General features: G+C 41.1%; 2 protein-coding genes across 6 annotated transcripts in view; both read right to left on the minus strand.

The window, feature by feature from the left end:
• Positions 1 to 4,042: 4,042 nt before the first annotated feature.
• On the minus strand, positions 4,043 to 7,141 carry ankrd9 (ankyrin repeat domain 9). The gene has a single exon (XM_072282765.1). The coding sequence runs from the start codon at positions 5,240 to 5,242 to the stop codon at positions 4,340 to 4,342; it is 903 nt and encodes a 300-aa protein (XP_072138866.1). The 5' UTR covers positions 5,243 to 7,141; the 3' UTR covers positions 4,043 to 4,339.
• A 4,200-nt stretch (positions 7,142 to 11,341) lies between these two features.
• Positions 11,342 to 24,523, minus strand: part of tecpr2 (tectonin beta-propeller repeat containing 2) — a 111,371-nt gene continuing 98,189 nt past the window's right edge. For all 5 annotated transcript variants that reach the window (XM_072270273.1, XM_072270265.1, XM_072270255.1 and 2 more), the window contains 2 exons: positions 19,617 to 19,766; positions 11,342 to 14,175 (listed from right to left, as the gene is read on the minus strand). In XM_072270273.1, the coding sequence (XP_072126374.1) occupies positions 14,018 to 14,175; positions 19,617 to 19,766 (308 nt within the window). In that variant the 3' untranslated portion in view covers positions 11,342 to 14,017. The remainder of the gene's footprint in view (positions 14,176 to 19,616; positions 19,767 to 24,523) is intronic.

A 24,523-nucleotide genomic window follows, 5' to 3' on the forward strand; every position in this document is an offset into this window, starting at 1 on the left:
AGTCAGACTACTTATAGCTTCATTAGAAATATGCTCATACAAAAAGAATGTGAACGCTTTCTAATTGTGCTCTCATAATTGAAACATAATTTGGCATTTGAGTCATAGATGACATTAACCAATGCCCGTCAACCTTGAACCACACCTTGAGAGATGTTAGTTACAAATTCTTAGTGATAACACTCCAAAGAACAGGGTGATAAATAGCTTTCTATTTTCATATAAGCTCAGATTCCCCGCTGTATAAATATTTAAAATGTCATGGAATACGTTATTTGAAAAACATCAAGCGAGCACCTGTTTGTTACCATGGCTGCCTTTCTAGGCTGCAGCTTACTAATAGATCACTGGGTTCTGATTGACTTTTCTTGGGCTTCAGACTATGAACAACACACATAAAATACTGAAGGAACTCAGCAGGTCAGGCAGCATCTATGGAAATGAATAAACAGACAATGTTTCAGGCTGACAACACTTCATCAGGACTGGCAAGGAAGAAGATGCCAGAATAAGAAGGTGAGGGGAGGGCAGGGGAAGGAGGACAAGCTGGAAGGCGATGGGTGATGCCAGGTGGGTGGGCGAGGGGAAATGAAGTACGGAGGTGACTGGTGGAAAAGACAAAGGGCTGGAGAAGAAGGAATTTGATAGGAAAGGAGAGTGGACCATGGGAGAGAGGGCACTGGGGAGGTGATAGGCAAGTGAGGAGAAGATGCAAGGGGCCAGAGAAGAGAATAGAAGACGAGGGAAGGAGGTGAGAAACAAATTATCGGAAGGAGAAATCGATACTCATGCCAGCAGGTTTCAGGCTACCTCGATGGTGCACGAGGTGATGTTCGTCCACCCTAAGAGCGGTCTCATTGAGAGGAGGCCAAGGAACTGACATTTCAGAACGGGGATGGTGATAGGTATTAAAATGGTTGGCCAACGGAAAATACCGCTTTTTACAGATGAATTGGAGATGCTCGACAAGGTGGTTCCCCAATTTATGCTGGCTCTCATCAATGTACAGAAGGTGGCATTGGCAGCACCGAATTCTGTAGGTGACCTCGACAGATTCACAGGTGAAGTGTTGCCTCATTTGGAAGGACTGTTTGGGGCCCTGAATGGAGGGGAGGGAGGAGGTGAATGGGCAGATGTAGCATTTCTGCCACTTGCAGGGATGTGTGCCAGGAGGGAGATTAGTGAAAATGGACGAATGGACAAGGCAATTATGGAGAGAGCGACTTCTGCAAAAAGCTGAGAGAGTGGGGAGATAATGAAATGATTGGTAGTGGACCCACTGAAGACGGTGGAGATTGCAGAGTATGTGTTTGGTGGGGAGGCTCAGGGGTGGGAGGTGAGGACAAAGGGAACTCTATCCCTGTTAAGGTGGCAGCAAGATGGGGTGAGTGTGATGTCTGGGAAAAGGAGGAGATGTGGGTGAGGACAGCATCAATGGAGGGAGGGAAACCCCATTCTTTGAAGAAGGAGGCATCTCTGATGTCCTGGAAAGGAAAGCCACATCCTGGGAACCAATGCAGTGTAGACAAAGGAATTGAGAAAAGGGTACAGTGTATCATTTTTACAAGAGACAGGTTCCTCAGTCTCTCTGCCTCCATCTTTGGAGACAAACTGTCTACCGATTTTATCATGTGCTAAAGACTGTGGCACTTAACTAATTCACATTTGCTGTTTCAGTGAGGAATATTAGATCAGACAGAAATGAACATCCACTTGTGCAACCTGAGGGCATATGCCATCATGTTTAAAATCAGTTTCAAAGATCCGTCACTTTTAGCTGTGCATACTGTACCATGATTGAAAGGCCAGGCTATCAAGCAGAGCAATACACAAGGTGCTGCTCTTCTCTCTTTGCCATCAGAGGTGTTATCATCATCCTTACAGAGAATGGCCCGTTGTAGACCCATAGGTTAATATCATGGCTTACACAACATATTAGCACTAGCATAATCATTGAAGAATTTATGTGGGCAGTGGAATTTGAAGAGGGTGTCCCACAGCGTCTCTCGGCGGGTGGAGTCGTTGGTACGGGTGAAAGGTTGAAAACACCATGTTTAATAGTTGGTTCGGCCACCTGCATTTTTCTCAGAGTTGATCTGTGATGAAAATCGTGCCCATCAAACCTCTGGATAGATAGAACCCACACTATGATTCAGGAAGCTGCTCTTTGTCCACTGGGAGGTGAAGAGTGAGGGAGACCCTGGTGCTAATTTCCCATGTCAGACAGCAAGGAAACTCCTGGATGTCTAATGAGGATGCTTCATTCTTTCAACATTGAACATAGAACATTACAGCACAGTACAGGCCCTTTGGCCCACAATGTTGTGCTGACATTTTAACCTACTTTAAAATCAACCTAACTCTTCCCTCCTTTATAACCCACCTATGTACCTGTCAAAGGATTTCTTAAATGCTACTAATACCTTTCTTGCCACAATGTTGTGCAAACCACTTATGGAAGGAAAGCTAATTTTTAGAACTAATGATAAACTGTTTAATCTATGCCAACTACTCTCTACATCCAAAGTCATCTTTAGTGTATGCACAATGCTTGCAGTTGCATATATTCAGAGGCAATCTTCAAGGCATCGCCACCTCTGTCCCTGAGGCCTCAGAGGAAGATGAATCTGAAACTCAACATCTGTACAAAGCAATCATCCACCGATGTGCAGGCCTTGCATCACACTGCCCGCCCACCATTCAGATTCACAGTGAGACCCTGGAAAATGCAGATGGCTTCCCACATCTCACGTGTCACTTCCTGGTGATCATCATCACAGAACAGTGGACAATACAGGCCCTTCAGCCTACGAATGTCAGGGGGACCAAGCGCCAAGTTATACCAAATCTGAATATAAGAGATTCGGCAAAGGCCGGAAGTCTTGAGAAACACACACAAACTGCTGGAGAAACTCAGCACTAAAGCAGCATTTCTGGAGAGGAATAAACCAAATCTATTTGCCAACACATGATTCATATCCTCCAATTCCCTGCCTATGCACGCACCTCTTAAATGCCTCAGTTTTGTCTACTTCCACCACTTCCTCTGGCAGCCCCTTCTGGGTACCTGTCACTGTGTATAAAACTTACGTTGCACATCTCCTTTAAACTTTACTCACCCCCCATGTTCTTATAGCTATGTCTTCTAATATTTGACGTTTCTACCCAGGGAAAAAGACAGGAACCTGTCTTTACCTCTCACAATTTTATAAATCTCTGTCAGGTTTCCCTTCAGCCTTCAGTGCTCCAGAGAAAATAAACCAAGTTTGCCCAGCCTCTCTTTATAGCTAACACTCTCTAATCCAGGCAGCATTTTGGTAAATCTCTTCTCCACACTCTCTCCAAAAGCATCCACTTCCTTCCTGTGACTGGGTGACCATAGTGGTTGAAGAAAGTGGAATCTGAAGATCAAACCCTCAAACTCTGCACAAAACTCACTGACCGGGCAGGGCACACCAGTGAGCCCTGAGATCCGGGAAAGATCCCAAAAACATTTGTCAAAGCAAACATCTCCGAGTTCACTTAAAGGATTAGCGGACAGCATTTATGGAAGCTTTCGTCAAATTCAGTTACATTGGCAGAGGCCACATTATTTGCGTGTCTGACACCTGATTCCTGAAAGATATTCTTTTCTAAAATCCGCCATTGCCAGAAATTACCAGACAGACGGAGGAAAAGATTCAAGGAAGTGCGCAAAGCTTTCTCTAGAAAATGATCATCTTACTGACTCCTGGGTATCTCTGCTTTAAGACTATTCAATGGGGAGAAGGAGTATTTGGGACAGTCTTGAGGTCATGGATGGGGAGCACAAAGAGATCGCGTGGAAACAGCGGAGGGAAGGTGGTACCTCCCCAGGAATCCACTGCCCCTATGCGGCAGAGTCTGTGGTTCCACCACCTCGGAACCCTCAAAACCTGAGTGGAAGTAAGTCATCTTTGACAGGGAAGAACAGCCTCGGGAAAAAAAAACTTAAATGACACCAGGAACTGCAGTTGTTAATACGTTCACGATACTAATTTGAAACAAGTCTATTAAACACTTAATCAAAAATATTTACTGCGCGAATTGAAACTCGAATGCGGAGGTACAGTTCACACTCAAAAGCATTACATAACAGCTATTATTTCAAAAGTTTGAGTGAAAGATATAACCCAAGGAAGTCAAACAAATCACTCAGGCTTTAATGATCTCTTTCGCGAAGTTTCTGATTCCATAGTACACTTCACTAAAGTTCTTTATAAAAGCAGCCAAACGTCCATTTTCCAGCGCGGCGAAGGCCGCTCTATAAAGTCCTTCTGTAACCAGTCTTTTATTAAATTCCTGAAACATAAAAGCGACATCACTTATAGCTTGATTGGGCAGTGTCCTCCATGGTCAGTTTGAAATCCAAAGGTTTAAGTAGGTGGGATATAGGCAATTCGTGCAGCCCCTCTGGGAATCTCTCTGGAGCGATGGCTGCGATTAAAGTTTGCATGGCCTTCACAAAGAGCGGCGGCGGACCGCAGCCCGAGAGCCACTGAAAGATGTCCGGAGAAAGCAAACCCTGCCAGAGGCCGGCGTTGCTTCTCAGCGCCGACTTCATTTTAAATTTCAGTTCCGGCATGAAAAGCAGGAGACGATGTAGGCAGGCGTGCTTGCTCTGCATCTCCAGCCGGCTGTCACACAGCTGCAGGAGTAACGTGTCCAGCGGTGTGTTACCATCGCAGTCCGTGATGTAGGGAGAGGAGCCGTGCGTCAGCAGCAAGATCAAACACTCGGCTCTTGCCAGCTCGCAAGCTACATGCAGCGGCGTTTTGCCGCTCTCCACATGCACACAGCCTCTGCGGTTGATGTAGTCGGAGCGGTCGATGCTGGGACAGTCCCGCAGGCACTTCAGGAGGTGTGCCAGGGTGGCGACGCGGTTGTAGCGTACGGCCATGGCGAGGTGCGGTGCCGAGGAGCGGCAGCAGCAAAAGCTGTCGCTGGGCACGGCCAGCGCTGCCCGCAGGTGCTGGTTTAGCAGGTACTGGCCGTAGCGCTGGTGGTCGTGCACCAGAGCGTAGAGCAGGGCTTCGGACGGCGAGTAGGCGCTCATACGGCCGCCCTCCTCCCAGTGAAACGCCTCCATGGTCCTCATTTCCTCCAGGATCCAGACAGGCAGGAGGTCCCGCACCGCCTGATAGAAGGCGAAAGACGATTTCTTGCAGCGCTTCTGGCAGCGGTAGTCCCGGCCGTGGGGAGGGCTGCCCAGGTCCCAAGGCATGCTGACGCGCTCTTACAGCCGTTCTCAAGGTGACGCGAAGCTCTCCTCAAATCTGCACTTGTCTCGCTCTCTGGCAACTGTTGCTGCTGGTCCGGGAAACCGGCTCTCCCGGGACTCGACGCTGCCTCTGCAGCCAGGCGCTGGGTTCCTGTCAGCCCTTTTATGCGACCGTCCCCGACCAGGGACTCCGGCATTGGCCGTCCTTGACACACCGCCTTGATCCTGACTAATGGTGAAGCTGCAGAGGGAACACCCTCTCGCTGTCTATAAATTGATATTGAGACCACGAGTCAGCACAAACACTGCAGGGGGATCACGTGAGCAGCCTTAAATTCCAGTTTCCCCTTTATCGGTCACATTTCATTCATTCTAACTTACTTTACTATTAAAATTATTTCAAAGTTCAAAGCTCAAAGTAAGTTTATTATCAAAGTGCATATATATCATCAACAACCCTGAGATTCGTTTTCTTGCGGGCATACTCGGTATATCCAAGAATCATGGAGGGATCAGTAATAGACCGCACCTAAAAGGACGGATAACCAACCAAATATATAATAACAATAATAAGAGTAACCATAAATAATAAGCAATAAATATCGGGGATATGAGATGAAGAGTCCTTGAAAGTGAGTCCATAGGCTGTGGGGACAGTTCCGTGATGCGGCGAGTGAAATTTCCGAATCCCCACTGGTTCAAGAGCCTGATCTTCTTCTCGTGTCCAAGGACAGTCTATACTTGGCCCAGCCAGAACTGGACACATTTTTGCGCCTTGTTGTTGAATTCGGCAAGATCTGTAACAGTACAGGGTTCCTCTAGCGATGGGCATTGCAGGAGATGTTCCATAGTTTGTGGCTCAGTTCCACATTCACAAGTTGTCGGGCTGGTTGTATATCCCCATTTGCTTAGTGACACCTTTGAACGACCGACACCAGTCCTAAATCTGTTACGACACTTCCAGGTTGCCCAGTTGCGATTAGCTCCTGGGGGAAGGCTTTCATCCGGTGGAATTTCCATCATTGGGTGTTGTTTGAGACTGGCGAGCCGGTCTTTCCACAAGGCGATGCGGACTTCAGATGGTGTTGATTGTAATGGAACAACACTGTTCATGAAGCTCTTCCTTGACTGTAGGCAGCTGGGTGTAGGTGTATGACCATGTAGAGGGTGCCTCTCATCTGATGTTTGACGAAGTCGGTCTTTCCTGCCGGCTACCGTTCTTCTTATATCAGGGGGAGCGATACCTGCCAGGATATATAGGCTGTTGGTGTTTGTTGGTTTTAAACAACCCGTGATAAATCGGCAGCTTGCATTCAGAACGGCCTCCATCTTCTTCGCATGAGTACATCTTTCCCTTGCAGGGCAGGTGTATTCGGCAGTGGAATAGCAAAGAGCAAATGCACTGGTTCGCAATGTTTTTGAGCTTGCTCCCCATTTTGTGTTAGTGAGCTTATTCAGGATGTTGTTTCGTGCGCCCACTTTTGCCTTTGTCTTATTGATGTGGTTCTTGAAAGTGAGGCATCTGTCAAGGGTGACTCCTAAGTAGACAGGGTGCTCGCAATGCGTCAGCGTTGCTCCACACCAGGTTACTTTAAGCTGTCGTTTGGCTTCACGGTTCCCGAGGTGGAATGCACAAACTTGCGTCTTTGATGGGTTTGCGTGGACGTGGTTTTCTTCATAGTAGGATGTTAGTCCCCCCAAGGCCTCAGAAAGCGTTTTCTCCACAGTGTTAAAATCAGTGCTTTGGGCAGTGACGCATAAGTCAAGGTCGAAGCGTTCACATCGCGGCCCTGTTTCAACCAATTCTACCACCACCACGCGCAGCAAGAGCCTGATGGTTGAGGGGTAATAACTGTTCCTGAACCTGGTGGTGTGGGCCCTGGGGCTGCCGTACTTCCTTCCCGATGGCATCAGTGGGAAGAGGGCATGTGAGGTCCTCGATGATGGATGCTGCTTTCCTGCGACAGCGCTCCGTGTGGATGTGTTGGACGGTGGGGAGGACATCACCCGTGATGGGCAAAATTGGCCACTATAAATAGCGCCTAATATGTAATTGAGTGGTAGAATTTGAAGAGGAATGTAAAGAATTTGGAGGGAATGATGGGAATGTATGGAGAATAAAAGTTGGGATTAATGTAAGGACAGTTTTTACCCCACTGCAGGAAGATTTTAAATGGTTCCCGAGTGCAATAAATTAGTTTCGACCTCACATTTACCTCCTTATGGCCTTTTACTGCATGGTTTATCTGCACTGCACTTTCTCTGCAGCTGTTACGCCTTCCACTGTTTTGTGACTGTTTTACCTTGTTCTACCTCAGTGCACTGTGTAATGATTTGATCTGTGTGACCAGTATGCAAGACAAGCTTTTCACTGTATCTCAGTACATGTGCCCATAAAGCAATAATTCCAGCAATAAATGTGTGTTTGATAGTCAGAAAGGGGCTGTTTTCTACGACGTGCAAGAGGCCGAGGTATCGTATTAATCAGTCATGGACTACGGACAATGATTCCAGACCCACTGTTTACCAGCCCATAGTGTCAGCTGCAGATCTGGCGCATGATGAAACACTCTAGTTTGGAAATGATGCAACTAGAATACCGCAACTTTATACAGAACTGTAACCTGCTTTATCACAAACACCAGAAAATCTGCGGTTGCTGGAACGCCAAAGCAACACACAAAAAGTGCTGGAGGAACTCAGCATCTCGACCCGAAATGTTGACTGTTTTACTCTTTCCCATAGATGCTGCCTGACCTGCTGAGTTCCTCCAGCATGTGTGTGACTTGTTTTATCAGCACCCCATCCACTGTTTTAATCGTGACCCCCCTCCCTATTAGCATACTGCGGAGGAAATGGTGACTGGTTAAAGGATACCCTGCAGCAAGTGGCTGAGGTCTCTTGGTATCAAACCTCAACTAAAAGATGTTCCCTCCCTGAAAAGGAAAGAATGTAAAGTGCGTGGGAATAATGTCAATTTTGAATTTACAATTCAGTTATACAGCTTTCTTAATTAGATATAAATCATTATTCCTTTATCATATGTGATCTCCAACTTAAACAGCTTCTCATCTCATGGAATGCAGAAAACAAGTTGATTCACCATTTCAGAACCATAAATATCCAATTCACCATCAAAGCCTAGAAACAAACAAAATTAACATTTGTTTTGAAAGCCTTAATTCCCCAAGCTATATTTGCTTGCATTCATAAAAATAATCAATGTATCACTGACCTGTTCTGAAATCCACTAATATAATGAAATCAAACAATTTAAAGAATCCTCTATAAAAGCAACCTGTTTTAACCTTAAATTTACCTTGCAAGTTGCCACCTGAATTTTAAATCTTGCGGCTATTTGATAGAAAATGCATCTATCAAAAAAGCATTTTAATAAAATTGATCTGGTTAGCTTCAAAAAAGACATTAGTGAGTATACTCTATTTATACTGTTATTTTGTGAAGACTGGTAGAGATACCATTCTGGAGGGGGGGTGGGGGGGTGGTCAATAGGTTTTAATTCACTTGTTCATATGTAACCTTTCAGGGAATGCTCGGTATGTCTCCCTCATGATACTTTATTCCGGCAGCAGAATATATATCAAACAAAGATGGAGGTGAGAGTGACAGTTTCACATTGGCAATAGCTGACCAGAAATGACTGCAGAGGTGGAAGAGTGGCTCTGAAAGCATTCAGCAGCTATACGCCAATAGGAATTTGAAGAGATTTAATATGCTTCCAAAGATTTTAGCAAATTTTGACATGTTGTACAGTGGTGAAAATTCTGACTGGTTGCATCACTGCCTGCTGTAGAGACTCTAATGTGCAGAATTACAAGAGGCTGCAGAGGGTTGTAGATTTAACGAGCTCAATCACGAGCATAACCCTCCCTACCAACAAGGACACTTTCAAAAGGCTGTGCTTTAAGAAGGTGGCATCCTTCATTAAGAGTCCTCATTGTCAGGACATGACCGCTTCTCATTACTACCATAAGGGAACGTGATGATATTGGGTTTGCTGAGCGCAACATTCTAAACTCAATAGGACCTTAAGCCCCCCCAAATATGTTACACCCTGGGAAAGGTTTCACTGCTAATGTAATGGTCTTTCTGTAGAAGCAGTGTTTGGGTTACGGTTAGAGGTAACGGGTGCTTTGGAATGTGAGCCATCCCATGACGGGAGGGTGTTTTTCGTGGCCGTGTGCCTGACACCACGGTGATCTGGGTCTTCGGTTTGGCAGGAGATGAAGAGGGAAGATGCCGGAGTGGAGTCATGACCTGATGAAGGCCGGGGAGATCGAAGGAAGATCAGCAAAGGAGAAACCGTGAGCTCCAACTTGTGCACGTTAGACTGTTTCATTAAAATTGGTCCATTTCTTTTTTTTTGCTTTTTCTTCACTAACCCTGTAGTTAAATTAAGAATTATAAAGTTAACTCATTTAATTGTATGTGTTATACTGTCTGTTTTCCTCCACCATCAGATTTCACAGTGGTCTATAAACATGTGTCAATAAGAAACCTGATTTGAGCATCAGGTCCAGATGTTCTACACACTTTCTCTAAGTTTAAAAACTTAACAATTTCCTACTGCTGTTGCACAAGTATTGTGATGAGCAGTACTTATGGCAGCTATGATGCAGAATACACTCTGGGTGGCAGCTTCAGGAGTTTATTAGTAACAGCAGCTTACTAGCAACAGAGTTGAGAGGTTGAGGTTGGCCTAATCAGTTTGTGAGAATAACACGAGCAATAAAACTACTTGACCTCAGGCAACTTAATTAATCTAATGCAGCTTTCCTCGATAATATTGTTTGCACTGACTCTGCACAAAGTCCAATATTTTGCTTAACTGCCAGAGTGTTAACTGGGATCAGTTCAGAATGTTTAGCAGCTCAAAATTGTACCTTCATTAGGGACTATAGGCCATCGGCTCCTGGATCCGCCAGTTCGTGACACAAAATATTCCTCTCTCTACTATTGTCAGCCATATTAGTTCAATATGTAGACATCACACTGGTAGTTTCAGACATAGCTGAAAATGTGGAGTTAAACTGTATCAGATTCTAAATATGCTGAAAAGTAGCAAGAACATGATTAAAGCAGAGCACCAAATAAAAATGTTCAACCAAAATGCTGTTAGCCTTCTCACAAGACCAACTTACAGCCACCTTATTTCTCTCCTTGAGATATCAGGGGTTAAAACAGACTGTGAACCTGACTACACGCCACAGGTAACTGTGAGGTACTCCAGAATCAATTTCATATCTGATTAATCTGTTCCAATGAAACTACCACATTGGTACCATCCAGTAGAGAAGAGGCAGGAGATTGAGAACAAAAACAGAATGATGTGTTCACCAGATCAACCAGCCTTGGTGGGGATGGGAGGTTAGGCATATTATAAATTAGGTTTAAGACCCTTCATCAGAACTGGGAAAGTGAAAAGGCAAGGGCTCAAGTGACTTAGATAGAGTGTTTCCTACAGTGAGGGAGTCTAGGATCAGAGGGCACAGCCTCAGGGTAGAAGGATGCCCCTTAAGAACAGAGATGAGGAATTTCTTTAGCCACAGGGTGGTGAATGTGAGGAATTGATTGCCATAGACTGGTGTGGCAGCCTAGTCATTGGGTATATTTAAAGCAGAGGTTAATAGGTGCTTGATTAGTAAGAGTGTCAGTGGATATTGGGAAAGGAAGTCATCGGGTATATTTAAAGCAGAGGTTGATAGGTGCTTGATTAGTAAGGGTGTCAGTGGATATGGGGAAAAAGGAAGGCGAGTGGGCCAAATGGCCTAATTCTGTTTCAATGTCATATGCTTTAAGTTGCAGAGAACAGAAGGAAGCGGGTAAATAGGAATGTCACTGCATCCAAATTCCTTTGCAATTCACACACCATCTTAATTCGGGAAATCTATCTTTTTCATTTACTGTCCTTTTGTTAAAATCCGAGAACTCCCCAAGAAACAGTAAAATAATATTCACCATTAGCATTACAGTAATTCAAGGTGGTGATTCACTTCATTAACTTTATTTAGTCAGTGGGCATAATGACAAATGGGTACAATTATTCATTTTCAATTCTTAAAAAATAGTTAACTTCAGCTTCAGAATTTCTAGCTTAAAATAAAGGAAGAATTTTAATAAATTATACAAAACAGATGTAAAAAGATCTTTTAATTCTTTTATTTAATTTTTGCTAGCTTATGCAAACAAGTATAGGTAGTATTTTGGGAACAAGACTACTTCTGAAACACAAATGTAAAACATAATAAATTTAAATAATAATTTAAATATACAATACCATGCATGTAGTACAGTTTATATTATAGCATAGTTTAAATACCCCAGAGCTTTTTCTTGTGAATTCAGCCATAGCAAAGACTCTCAATTTATCTACAATTTACATTTTAATATCTACAAGTATTCTGGACAGCAAAACATTTTAGATGAAATTTCAATAAAGGCCATGAGCATGTAAAGCTGCAACATCATGTTAATGCATACAATCCTTTGAACAGCTTAAGACAGCATATTACTCACTGAAAATTCAGTCCCAGGATTAACAATCACTGTAAATTTTACACAATGTACTACTGCAAAGAGATTTTATAAACAGCTTAAAATATTTTACATTTGTAAAAAGCATCTAACGTATCAATTGAACATAATTGCTGCAATCCTTTCAAAGAATGAAAATTAAGTTGAGGAAAGAAGTGTATTTTTAATTACATCAGAATTTCCAGTATCATTTACCAAGAAGTGGCAAACGAGTTCACATAGACAGGCTAGACACTTAGCTGTGCAAACTAATTTTGCCACTTTGCAAACTTTTGCAATTATAATACTCCCATTAGAGTTGATTTTTTTTTTTCGAAAATCATCTTTTCCTATTGAATTTATATTGTTTTTTGCCCGTGTGAAAGTCATGGGGAATTAAACACTTGCATACTTCTTAGTGTCACATTCACATATATTATTTTCAGTTAGAGAATATCCAAAAAGCTCAGTGTAATTATTTACAGTTCATACACAGTCAGTTATGTTGTCATGGGGAGGACCAACATTACAAAAATTCATTTGACTGTACTTAATTAAAGTTGATAAAAACAATAAAAACTGATGTGGATAAAATTTAAACATAATTTTGCAAACCCAATTCTCTATATTTTAAAATATTTTCAGTTTCACTTATGGAAACTCTGCTTAACAACGATAAAGCTTTTAAACAGATTTCAACAAATATCCAACCTATTGGATTCCAAGGGAAAGTGAGTGATCAGTCAAGTTGGCTTCTCATTCCCTGAAGAGTATCAGCTAGAGCACAGAACGGGCTTTCACGAGTTTAATTTTTCCAGATATTTATTTGGAAATCTGGCATGAATTGCTACACAACTATACTGCCGATTACACAAATCCCTTGTAATTTAAGGGATTTGTATACAAAATTGAATAAAAGGGCTGCGCTATAAAGACTATGTTTTGAATGAACTAATAACGTTTGGGCAACTGAATTAATGTTCCATCTACTTTTAGCTTTTAAAAAATGTGCTATTGTTTGTGAATATTTAATTTCTAGGATGAATTAATTTTTGGATATTTCATTCTGTAATTTCTACTGAAGAAAACTCATTCACAGATTTTCAGAAAAAAGTTAGTCATACCCAATACAATGGGACATAACATACCATATAATAAATGCAAGAAATCTCTTTATAATGTTTCCTCAAAATACTCACTACAACTGCTCAAAGTGCAAATTACAACTGAACTAACCTTTTAGAATATACAGAAACTGCATCTGAACTGTACATACACATCTGGTTAATATTTATCTGGAAAGTGTAAACATTGTTACTTCTGCAGTGGGTAGGCAAAAAGTATCACTAATCATTTTTGGCTATTACTTGTTTATGTCACTTCTTAAAAAGGAGTAAAAAAAGTCAAAGGTCATGAAAATCTCAAATTATTACTATAGTTGTGCACATTTACTATTTACAATAATTAATATTTAATAAGGCAATTTTGGAATATTCAATAACATTTAAACAAGTGTACTACTTATTTCTAAGACTTTAAACCAGAGAACATTTTGGAAATTGCATTATTTTGATATCTACAATTATTAGAACTTTTGGGGCTTTTACTGTCAGATACCAATACATTAGAACTTAAAATAATTGCAAATTATCTTACGACATTATTGTGTAAAGTGATCGTACCCAAATCCACGACAGAATGTGTTTTTAGATTGAGGATTGCTGGCTTCCAGTCACAGAAATTAATCTGAGTTTCAGGGTGACTGCAAGTTTAGGGAAAATAGACATGCTGTCACTATAGCGACAAAAAAAAAAGAATCATTTGCTCTATAAAATATGCATTCAACCCATATGATACAAAAAAACAATGAACAAACCATTCAGTTCATGTCGGCATGTCAAACAACAACTTAAAGCATTTATATGGATTAGTAAATGATTGGCAACCAAGCCAGTCCAAATATGATATTCTGTCAGAAGCATACTCTGGCAGTGGTTGTCCAATCTGAAGACAGGACTCCAAGTACTTTAGTTGCTTTATTGAATTACATAGCAATTTGTATATACCAATGGTGGCAGAAACCCCAAAGCCATATAATTATAATGACAATAATGGACAAATGTGTACACCACGTTAACCAAATACAATATTTAACCTTAACAGGTTTAAAATTGTGTACAGAAAGTAAATGTAAACTGTTTAATTAAATGAGCTTAATGCTACAATAAACTATGCTCCCAATCCTCAGATAATCTCCCATTCATCATCAAAGTCATCAAATTGGCCCAAACCAGCGTTCCGGTTCAGGTTAACCAGTGATCCTGTATGGCTAAAATTCTTGGTAAGTCGTTGAAGGAGGGATCCTCCATTACCAATGCCCCACAGTTCATCTTGAGGAGTTACTATGTAAGAAGAAAGAACAATATATGATATTAGCAGTTTGAAAACAAACACTAAATACACAAAGCAAGTTTAAATACTATGATCTTCTTTTGTTAGGAATTTCCAGCAAAGGTAATTTAGTTTTTCCATAAAAGGTGATGTGTGTAAAGTACACTTATCACAATTGCTAAGTAATTACATCACAGTAGTGAGAAGACAGCAAAACAGCAGGCAAGGACAACTGTGGATAAAGCAATCTTGAAATGGTTATATAAATCAATTTACAAGTTTTTAAACATCTTTAATCAACTCTTATTCACTTCATTAATCAGACTGCAGGAATAAATATCGGACTAAATTGTAGATGATGAAATGGAACCGAGGGGTGGTATGACTTTTTAAAAATCTAATATAAATTATTACATTAAACCCTGCTTGAGGTGTAGATTTTGAAATGCTATGTAGAGATAATTGTAACAGTTGAAAGAGCTCACGTTTAACATTCAAGATGGAGGGACAGAAAATACATTATGCTCAACCAAAAACTTAGCTAGTTCTCTCTCAAAAGAAGAACCTCTAACCTGCTAAACTCCCCCACCCCACCAAAACCTTGGATTGTCACCATCTTTTGTAAAGTACTAGATTTGATATCAGAAAGCCATTGTTAACTTACACCAAGGAAAAGTGGATTTCACAAAAAACTTTACATTTACACAATGAGATGCATTTGGAATTGTCTCTGGCTATATACAGTATCTTGCAATAGATGATCTCATACCAGGCTGTCCTCAGTAAGGGGGCTGATTACACATTCAAACTTGTGAGATACATACTTCAGATCTCACCACGGAACTCAAAGTTTAAAAAGTAGAATGAGTTTTACTGCTATGAATGCTGACCACTTGTAATATGCAAGATATTTAAAAATATTATTGGTTCAAGCATATAGATATTTTATTGGCTCAAGCATTCACTTTTCTTAACAAACTAAATGTGCACACATACACATATATAGTATAGTAATTACTAGGCTATTCAACTGCTTGAGTCCTTGTATGATGAACAACTTTTTTTTTAACAAAATGAATGATCAAATTTTTCCGACCGGTATGCTTTGTACCTTCAAAATATTAAACTAACAAAGCAAAAACACAGAGCCGGGAATAATGTATCTAACTTCGGTTTTGCTTTAAGCAAGGTGCGTGCATATGACATGGTGGCGTGATAATGTATACCATTCCCGTACTTCGTACATATAGCCATAATGAATTATTTAAACAAAGAATGCTTAATCAAACAATATATACACAAACACGAGGAAATCTGCAGATGCTGGAATTTCAAGCAACACACATAAAGCACCAACAACTTTTAAATATATATATATATATATATATATATACACACACACACATTACCTAGATATTATTGATATGTTAAATGCACAGTATCTACTGCTGTACATTGGTATATTCATCACTCAGTGCTCCCATCATGAACATCTTGAGGGTGTGGGTTACCAATGATCAGAAACTCATCTGGACTAGCCATATGAATATTATGGCTACAAGGGCAATTCAGTGCCCGGGTAAGTGATATTTCTCCTCAAACACTAAAACATGAATGAGACATTGCAGCACAAATAGACCAAATGGCCCATCAGGCCTGCTCTGTCATTCAATATGATCATGACTGATCTGGCCATGGACTCAGCTCCACCTACCTGCCTTCTCCCGATAACCATTAAGCATATTATGTTTTTCCAGTTACCAAATACTGCTTAATACTATGGAGCTAATACAAAGCTAAGTACTCTTATTTCTGCTTCCCAACCACCTTCCAATATGGTACTGTGTCTTATTATGCAGTATATTTAATGAGGTAGTTGCTATGTCACTTGGGAAGAGAATCCCACAGATTCACTACTCTCTGGGAAAGCAGTTTTTCCGCACCTCCATTTTAAATCCATTTCTCCAAATCTTGAGGCTATGTACCCTAGTTCTAATCTCATGTACCAATGGAAATAACTTTCCTGCCTTTATTTTATCGATCTTTTTTCATAATTTTAAATGTTCCTATAAGACCCCTTCTCATTCTTCTGTATTCCAGTGAGTAAAGTCCCAGGCAACTCAATCTCTCCTTAGAAGCTAATTCCCCCCCATCTCCAGAATCAAGCTGGTGAACCTCCACAGCACTGCCTCCAAAACCTGTACAACTTCCCTCAAGCAAGGAGACCCGAACTATATATATCAACTGTACTCTTTTCCATAGATGCCGCCTGGCCTGCTGCATTCCTCCAGCATTTTGTTGCTTGGATTGCTAGTGACTGCAGATTTTCTCTTGTTACAGATCTCTACAGTGATCTATATTAATTACAAATATAAAACACATAATAACTGAATGCATAAATAATCACCCCCCTTCAAATCAGTATTTTGTAGATGCACCTTCGGCAGCAATTAGAGCCTTAAATCTGTGTGGATAGGTCTGTATCAGCTTTGCACAACTGGACATGGCAATTTCCCCCATTTTTCTTTACAAAACTGCTCAAGCTCATTCTGATTGCATGGGAATCATGAGTGAACAGCCCTTTTCAAGTCCAGCCACATATTTTTAATTGTATTGAGGTCTGGACTCTAATTTAGCCACTCTAGGACAATAACTTTGTTGTTTTTAAGCGATTCCCATGTAGCTTTGGTTTTATGCTTAGGGTCATTGTCTTGCTGGAAAAGAAATTTTCTCCTAAGTCGCAGTTCTCCAAGACTGCATCAAGTTTTCCTCCAGGATTCCCCTGTATTTTGCTGCATTCGTTTTACCCTCTACCATCAGAAGCCTTCCAGGACCTGCTGCAGTGACACATTCCCACAGCATGATGCAGCCATCACCATGCTTCATGGTAGGGATGGTGTGTTTTGATGATGTGCAGTGTTCGGCTTATGCCAAACATAGCATTTAGTCTGATAGCTAAAAAGCTCAATTTTGGTTTCATCAGACCATAGGAGCTTCTTCCAACTGACTTCAGTCTCCCACATGCCTTCTGGCAAACTCTAGCCGATATTTCATGCCATTCTCCCATAAAGCTGGCAACATTTTGTCTCTCCCATCTCAGCCACTGACATTTGTAACTCTTCCAGAGTTGTCAGTGGACTCTTGGTGGCCTCTCTCACTTTCCCCATCTTTCATGGTCACTCAGTTTTTGAGGGCGGCCTGCTCTAGGGGAATTTACAGCTGTGCTGTATTCTTTCCATTTCTTGATGATTGACTTAACTATATTCCATGGGATATTCAGTGACTTGGAAATTTTCTTGTATCTATCTGCTGACTTGTTCCTTTCAATAACCTTTTTGTGGAGTTGCTTAGAGTGTTCTTTTGCCTTCATGGTGTAGTTTTTACCAGGATACTGACTCATCCAATTTGACCTTCCAGATAAAGGTGTGTCTTTACTACAGTCAATTGAAACATCTTGACTGCACATAGGTCTCCAAAAACAGATCTCCAGTTAACTAATTATGTGACTTTTAAAACTAATTGGGTGCACCAGTGATAATTAGGTGTGTCATATTAAAGGGTGTTGAATACTTATGCCAATTATTTTGTGTTTTATATTTTAATTAATTTAGATCACTTTGTAGAGATCTGTTTTTATTTTGACAAACAAAGAGTCTTTTTCTGTTGATCAGTGACAAAAAAGCCAAATTAAATCCACTGCGATTCAATGTTGTAGAACAATAAAACATGAAAACTTCCAAGGACGGTGAATACTTTTTAAAGGCACTGTTGTGTGTTGCATTTCAAAATGTCAACAGAATTTACTGATTGAGGGAGACTGCAAGTGATAAGGGAGGAGCTGACTAGTGTAGAGGAAGGAGTTTCAAAGTGATTTTTCACTGTATGCAACAGAAGTACGTTACAATTAAAAGCCAGGCAAGTAAGTAAGTGTAGGTAGAGCCAGTCTTGGAGAACTAAGGAAATAAAAGAAAGCATCAAACTAAGAGATCATGCCTACAAAGTCACCAAGAGTAGAAGGAAACTGGAAGATTGGAGAAACTTCAAGAAGCAACACAACAAATAGTAAAAAGTTTTATATAGTACACCAGATTAGAGCGAACTATGGCACCTTCCATTTGTATGGGAAATTCAATCATACTGTGATCACCCTTTCCAACAAGATCTCTAACTAGAAGATCATTAATTTTACCTGACTCATTGCACATTGGCTTTCATAAATCAGAGTACTGAGTACAGTAATTGGGATATAATGTTGAAGTTGTGTAAGTTTCACTGTTGGTGAGACTAACTTTGGTATATTATGTGCAGCTCTGGTCACCTCCCTACAGGAAAAGTATAAACAAGATTGAAAGAGAGTATGGAAAAAATTTACAAGGATGTTGACTTGGACTTGAGGACCTGAGGGAAGGTTGAATAGGTTAGGATAGTTTTTCTGGAGCATAGGAGAATGAGTGGATATTTGACAGAGATATACAAAATTATGAATATAGATAGGGTAACTGAAAACCGGATTTTTCCACTAAGGTTAGGTGAGACTAAAACTAGAGTTCATAGATTAAGAGTGAAAGGCAAAGTATTTGAGGGGAACCTGAGGGGAAACTTCATTACTCAGAGGGTGCTGCAAGTGTCAAATGAACTACTAGCAGAAGTGGTGGATCTGGGTTTAACACCCCAGAGAAAACCTGTTTTGATTGTCTATATTCGTGTAGGATTGAATGATAATTGAACATGAACAATTGCAATATTTGAGAAGTTTGGATGTACATGGATGGGAGGGTTATGAAAATCCATGTGTGGTTAATGGGACTAGGCCGGCTAAGTTTGGAATGGACTAGATGGGCAAAGTATCTGTTTCTGTACTGTAGTGTCACATGTAGTGTCATAGAGGCTCAAAAACACCAAGAACCTCGATCCACCTATGACAAAGCAGCCTGTTCGATCAACACCCAATCCACCACCATAAACATTAATTTCCTTCACCACTGTTACTGCATTTTGTACCATCTATGAAATGAAATGTAATTACAAACCTAGGCTACTCAAACAGCACCTACATTCCCCCCCACCCCCAATCCACTGCTTCAACCATCATCAAGGATAAGGGCAGCAGCACATGGGAACACCACTACCCACAGACTCCCATAGAAGTCACACACAATTTGGACATGGAACTAAAATATATTTCCTTCATAGTCACTGGATCTATTTGTCTAACAGCATTGTGACATATCTTCACCAAGGGGACTGCACGTTCAAGAAATCCACTTCATGACCAATTTCTCAAATTAGAGGCGGATAATAATTGCTGGACTGACCAGGGATGCCAATCCAAACAAAACTTGATGTACACCAAAAATATTTGTGCCAGATTCTAGCATCCACCGTCTCTTTTCTCATCATACAAATACTTATTGGGAAAAGTAGTATTTGACCAAATTTACTACCAACTTACCGGTTATGCAAGCCACATTGCCGGGAATTTTTTTCCAATAATCGCCTGGAGGATTTTTGTTCGTTATTCCATAACGACGTGCTATGTCTCCATTAGAACAACGGACCCAAACTGTTCTGTTGCTCACAGTTAATTGACTTGCCTGTAAACCTGTAAAAAAAATTCGACAAGATATTGTTTGCAATATTAAAGCAGATTTTCATTAGTCATAGAAAAGTACAGCCCAGAAACAGACCTTTCACCCCACCTAATCCATGCCAAAACCATGTAAACTGCCTGCTCCCATCGATATGTGATAACAACAGGGTTGTCGTGATGGGAGATTTTAAATTTCCCAAATATTGATTGGTCTCTCCCTAGAGCAAGGGGTTTAGATGGGGTGGAGTTTGTCATATGTGTTCAGGAAGGCTTCCTGACACAATATGTAGATAAGCCTACAAGAGGAGAGGCTGTACTTGATCTGGTACTGGGAAGAGAACCTGGTCAGGTGTCAGGTCTCTCAGTGGGAGAGCATTTTGGAGATAGTGATCACAATTCTATTTCCTTTACCATAGCATTGGAGAGAGATAGGAACAGACATATGAGGAAAGCGTTTAATTGGAGTAAGGGGAAATATGAAACTATCAGGCATGAACTTGGAAGTATAAATTGGGAGCAGATGTTCTCAGGGAAATGTATGGCAGAAATATGGCAAATGTTCAGGGGATATTTGCCTGGTATTCTGCATAGGTATGTTCCGATGAGACAGGAAAAGGATGGTAGGGTACAGGAACCGTGGTGTATAAAGGCAATTGAAAATCTAGTCAAGAAGAAAAGAAAAGCTTACGGAAGGTTCAAAAAACTAGGTAATGCTAGAGATCTAGAAGATTATAAGGCTAGAAGAAAGGAGCTTAAGAATGAAATTAGGAGAGCCAGAAGGGACCCTGAGAAGGCCTCGGTGAGCAGGATTAAGGAAAACCCAAGGCATTCTACAAGTATGTGAAGAGCAAGAGGATAAGACATGAGAGAATAGCACCAATCAAGTATGACAGTGGAAAAGTGCGTATGGAACTGGAGGAGGTAGCGGATATGCTTAATGAATACTTTGCTTCAGTATTCACTACGGAAAAGGACCTTGGCGATTGTAGGGATGACTTACAGCGGATTGAAAAGCTTCAGCATATAGATATTAAGAAAGAGGAAGTGCTGGAGCTTTTGGAAAGCATCAAGTTGGATAAGTCTCCGGAACTGGACGAGGTGTACCCCAGGCTACTGTGGGAGGCAAAGGAGGAGATTGCTGAGCCTCTGGCAATGATCTTTGCATCATCAATGGGGAGGGGAGAGGTTCCGGTGGATTGGGGGGGGGGTTGCAGATGTAGTTTCCTTATTCAAAAAAGGGAGTAGAGATAGCCCTGGAAATTATAGACCAGTGAGTTTTACTTCAGTGTTGGTAAGTTCATGGAGAAGATCCTGAGAGGCAAGATTTATGAACATTTGGAGAGGCCTAATATGATTAGGAATAGTCAGCATGGCTTTGTGAAAGGCAGGTTGTGCCTTACAAGCCTGACTGAAATTTTGAGGATGTGGCTAAACACATTGATGAAGGTAGAGCAGTAGATGTCCTGCATATAGATTTCAGCAAAGCATTTGATCAGTTACCCCATGCAAGGCTTATTGAGAAAGTAAGGAGGCATGGGATCCAAGGGGACATTGCTTTGTGGATCCAAAATTGGCTTTTCCACAGAAGGCAAACAGTGGTTGTAGACGGGTCATATTCTGCATGGAGGTTGGTGACCAGTAGTGTGCCTCAGGGATCTGTTCTGGGACCCCTTCTCTTCGTGACTTTTATAAATGACCTGGATGAGGAAGTGGAGGGATGGGTTAGTAAATTTGCTGATGACAAAAAGGTTGGGGGTGTTGTGGATAGTGTGGAGGGCTGTCAGAGGTTACAGCAGGACATTGATAGGATGCAAAACTGGGCTGAGAAGTGATAGATGGAGTTCAACCCAGATGAGTGTGAAGTGGTTCATTTTGGTAGGTCAAATATGATGGCAGAATATAGCATTAATGGTAAGTCTCTTGGCAGTGTGGAGGATCAGAGGGATCTTGGGATCTGACTCCAAAGGACGGTCAAAGATGCTGTGCAGGTTGACTGTGTGGTTAAGGAGGCATATGGTATATTGGCCTTCATCAACCATGGGATTGAGTTCAAGAGCCGAGAGGTAATATTACAGCTATATAGGGTCTTGGTCAGACCCCACTTGGAGTACTTTGCTCAGTTCTGGTCACCTCACCACAGGAAGGATGTGGAAACCATAGAAAGGGTGCAGAGGAGATTTACAAAGATGTTGCCTGGATTGCGGAGCATGCCTTATGAGAATAGGTTGAGTGAACTTGGCCTTTTCTCCTTGGAGCAATGGAGGATGAGAGGTGACCTGATAAAGGTGTATAAGATGATTAGAGTCACTGATCGTGTGAATAATCAGAGGCTTTTTCCCTAGGGCTGAAATGGGTATCATGAGAGGACACAATTTTAAGTTCCTTGGAAGTAGGTACAGAAGAGATGTTTGGGGTTTTTTTTATGCAGAGAGTGGAAAGTGTGTGGAATGGGCTGCCGGCTACGATGGTGGAGGCGGATACGATAGGGTCTTTTAAGAGACTCTTGGACAGGTACATGGAGCTTAGAAGAATAGAGGGCTATGGGTAACCCTAGGTAATTTCTAAAGTAAGTACATGTTTGGCACAGCAATGTGGGCCAAAGGGCTTGTATTGTGCTGTAGGTTTTCTATGCTTCTATGACATGCACTGGAACCATAATGCTCCATATCCATACCATCCATGTACCTATTCACACTTTGCTTAAGTGTTGAAATCAAACTTGTATGCACCACTTGTGCTGGCAGCTTGTTCCACACTCTCACGACCTCTCATGTTCCCTTCAAATTTTTCACCTTTCCCCTTTAACCCATGACCTCTGATTGTCATCCCACCCAACATCAATATCAATAGAAAAAGCCTGCTTGTATTTACATATCTACAGCCCTCATAATTTTGTGTACTTCTACCAAATCTCCTCTCAAATTTCTATATTCTAAGGAATACAGTTCTAACCTATTCAATCTTCCCTTTTAATTCAGGTCCTCCAAACCTGGCAACATCCTTGTAAATTTTTTTCTGTACTCTTTCAACCTTATTTACATCTTTCTTGTAGGTAGGTGACCAAAACTGCACACAATTCTCCAAATTAGGCCTCACCAATGTCTTGTACAACTTCAACAGAACATTCCATTTCCTGAACTCAGTACTTTGATTTATAAGGGCCAAAGTGCTAAAAGCTTTCTTTACGACCCTATCAACCTGTGACATCACTTTCAACGAATTATGAACCTGTATGCCCAGATCACTGTCTTCTACCATACTCCTCAGTGTTCTACCGTACACTGTGTAAGATCTAACCTGGCTGGTCCTACCAAAGTGCAACACCTCACACTTGTCTGCATTAAATTCCATCTGCCATTTTTCAGCTCATTTTTCCAGCTGGTTCAGATCCATCCGCAAACCATGATAGCTTTCTTCACTGTCCACTACACTCCTAATCTTGGTGTCATCTGCAAATTTGCTGATCTAGTTGACCACATCATCCAGATCATTGATATAGATGACAAACAACTAGTGGACTCAGCATCAGTCATAGTCATACTTTATTGATTCCAGGGGAAATTGGTTTTCGTTACAGTTGCACCATAAATAATCAAATAGTAATAAAACAATAAATAGTTAAATAGTAATATGTATATTATGCCAGGAAATAAGTCCAGGACCAACCTATCGGCTCAGGGTGTCTGACCCTCCAAGGGAGGAGTTGAAAAGTTTGATGGCCACAGGCAGGAATGACCTCTTATGACGCTGTGTTGCATCTCAGTGGACCATCAGTCACTGGTCACAAGCCTCCAGTCAGAGAGGTGCCCCATCTACCACCACTCACTGACTTCTCCTGCAAAACCGATGTCTCATCCAATTGACTACCTTATCTTGAATGGTCAGTGACTGAACCTTCTTGACCAGCCTCCCATGTGAGACCTTGTCAAATGCCTTGCTAAAGTCCATGTAGACAACATCCACTGCTTTCTCTTCATCCACTTTCCTGGTAACTTCCTCAAAAAACTATAAGATTTGTTACACATGACCAACCATGCACAAAAAAATGACTATTCCTAATCAGTCCAAGTTTATGCAAACATTTATATATCCGGACTCTTTCAGAATACCTTTCAACACCTTTCACACAACTGACGTCAGTCTCACTGGCCTATAATTTACTGGTTTATATTTAGAGCCTTTCTAAATATTGCAGGAATTGTGGAAGAAACTCTGAAACCAAAACAAACTCACCAAGGAGCAGATAATTCCTCCTGCTGACCCAATTATTTAAATCATTCCTTAAAAACATCATTTATCTTTATTGATCAACCTCCAGCTGCATTTCAGGGGAGGAGGAAGTACAATTTAACTTGCTTTTGCTTAAGAAAGCAGGGGAAGTTGGCAATGTAATAATTGCGAGATATTTGGGAAAAAGAGTTTTTAAATCAAAATTAGGGAGTGCAGAAGAAGAGAAAAAAAACGGAAAGAAAAGGAATCTTGTCCAGAATGTAATTAAAAACAACAGAATTAGATCACTATGAGGAAATATTCAAATAGATATTGGAAGTAATAAAATTCATAAACAGTTCATTAAAGGAAACAAAATACTGAAGCTCTGGATAAAGAACATACATTAAAAGAGATGGCATTTACATGGTAGATAATAACAACTCAGAATAATTATGTGAAATGGGAATCTAAGGGCCAAGAAGAAATGTAAATAAAAAATTAGTTGCCTGAAAATACAATTTAGCACGCTGCTGTAGTAAAGATATATCTCTTACTAG

This window comes from Mobula birostris, chromosome 1 (assembly GCF_030028105.1).
Source record: "Mobula birostris isolate sMobBir1 chromosome 1, sMobBir1.hap1, whole genome shotgun sequence".
Lineage (NCBI taxonomy): Eukaryota > Metazoa > Chordata > Chondrichthyes > Myliobatiformes > Myliobatidae > Mobula > Mobula birostris.

Excerpts from the sequence above, each read along its gene's own strand:
- ankrd9 (XM_072282765.1), bottom strand. The coding sequence starts at position 5,242 with ATGCCTTGGGACCTGGGCAGCCCTCCCCACGGCCGGGACTACCGCTGC.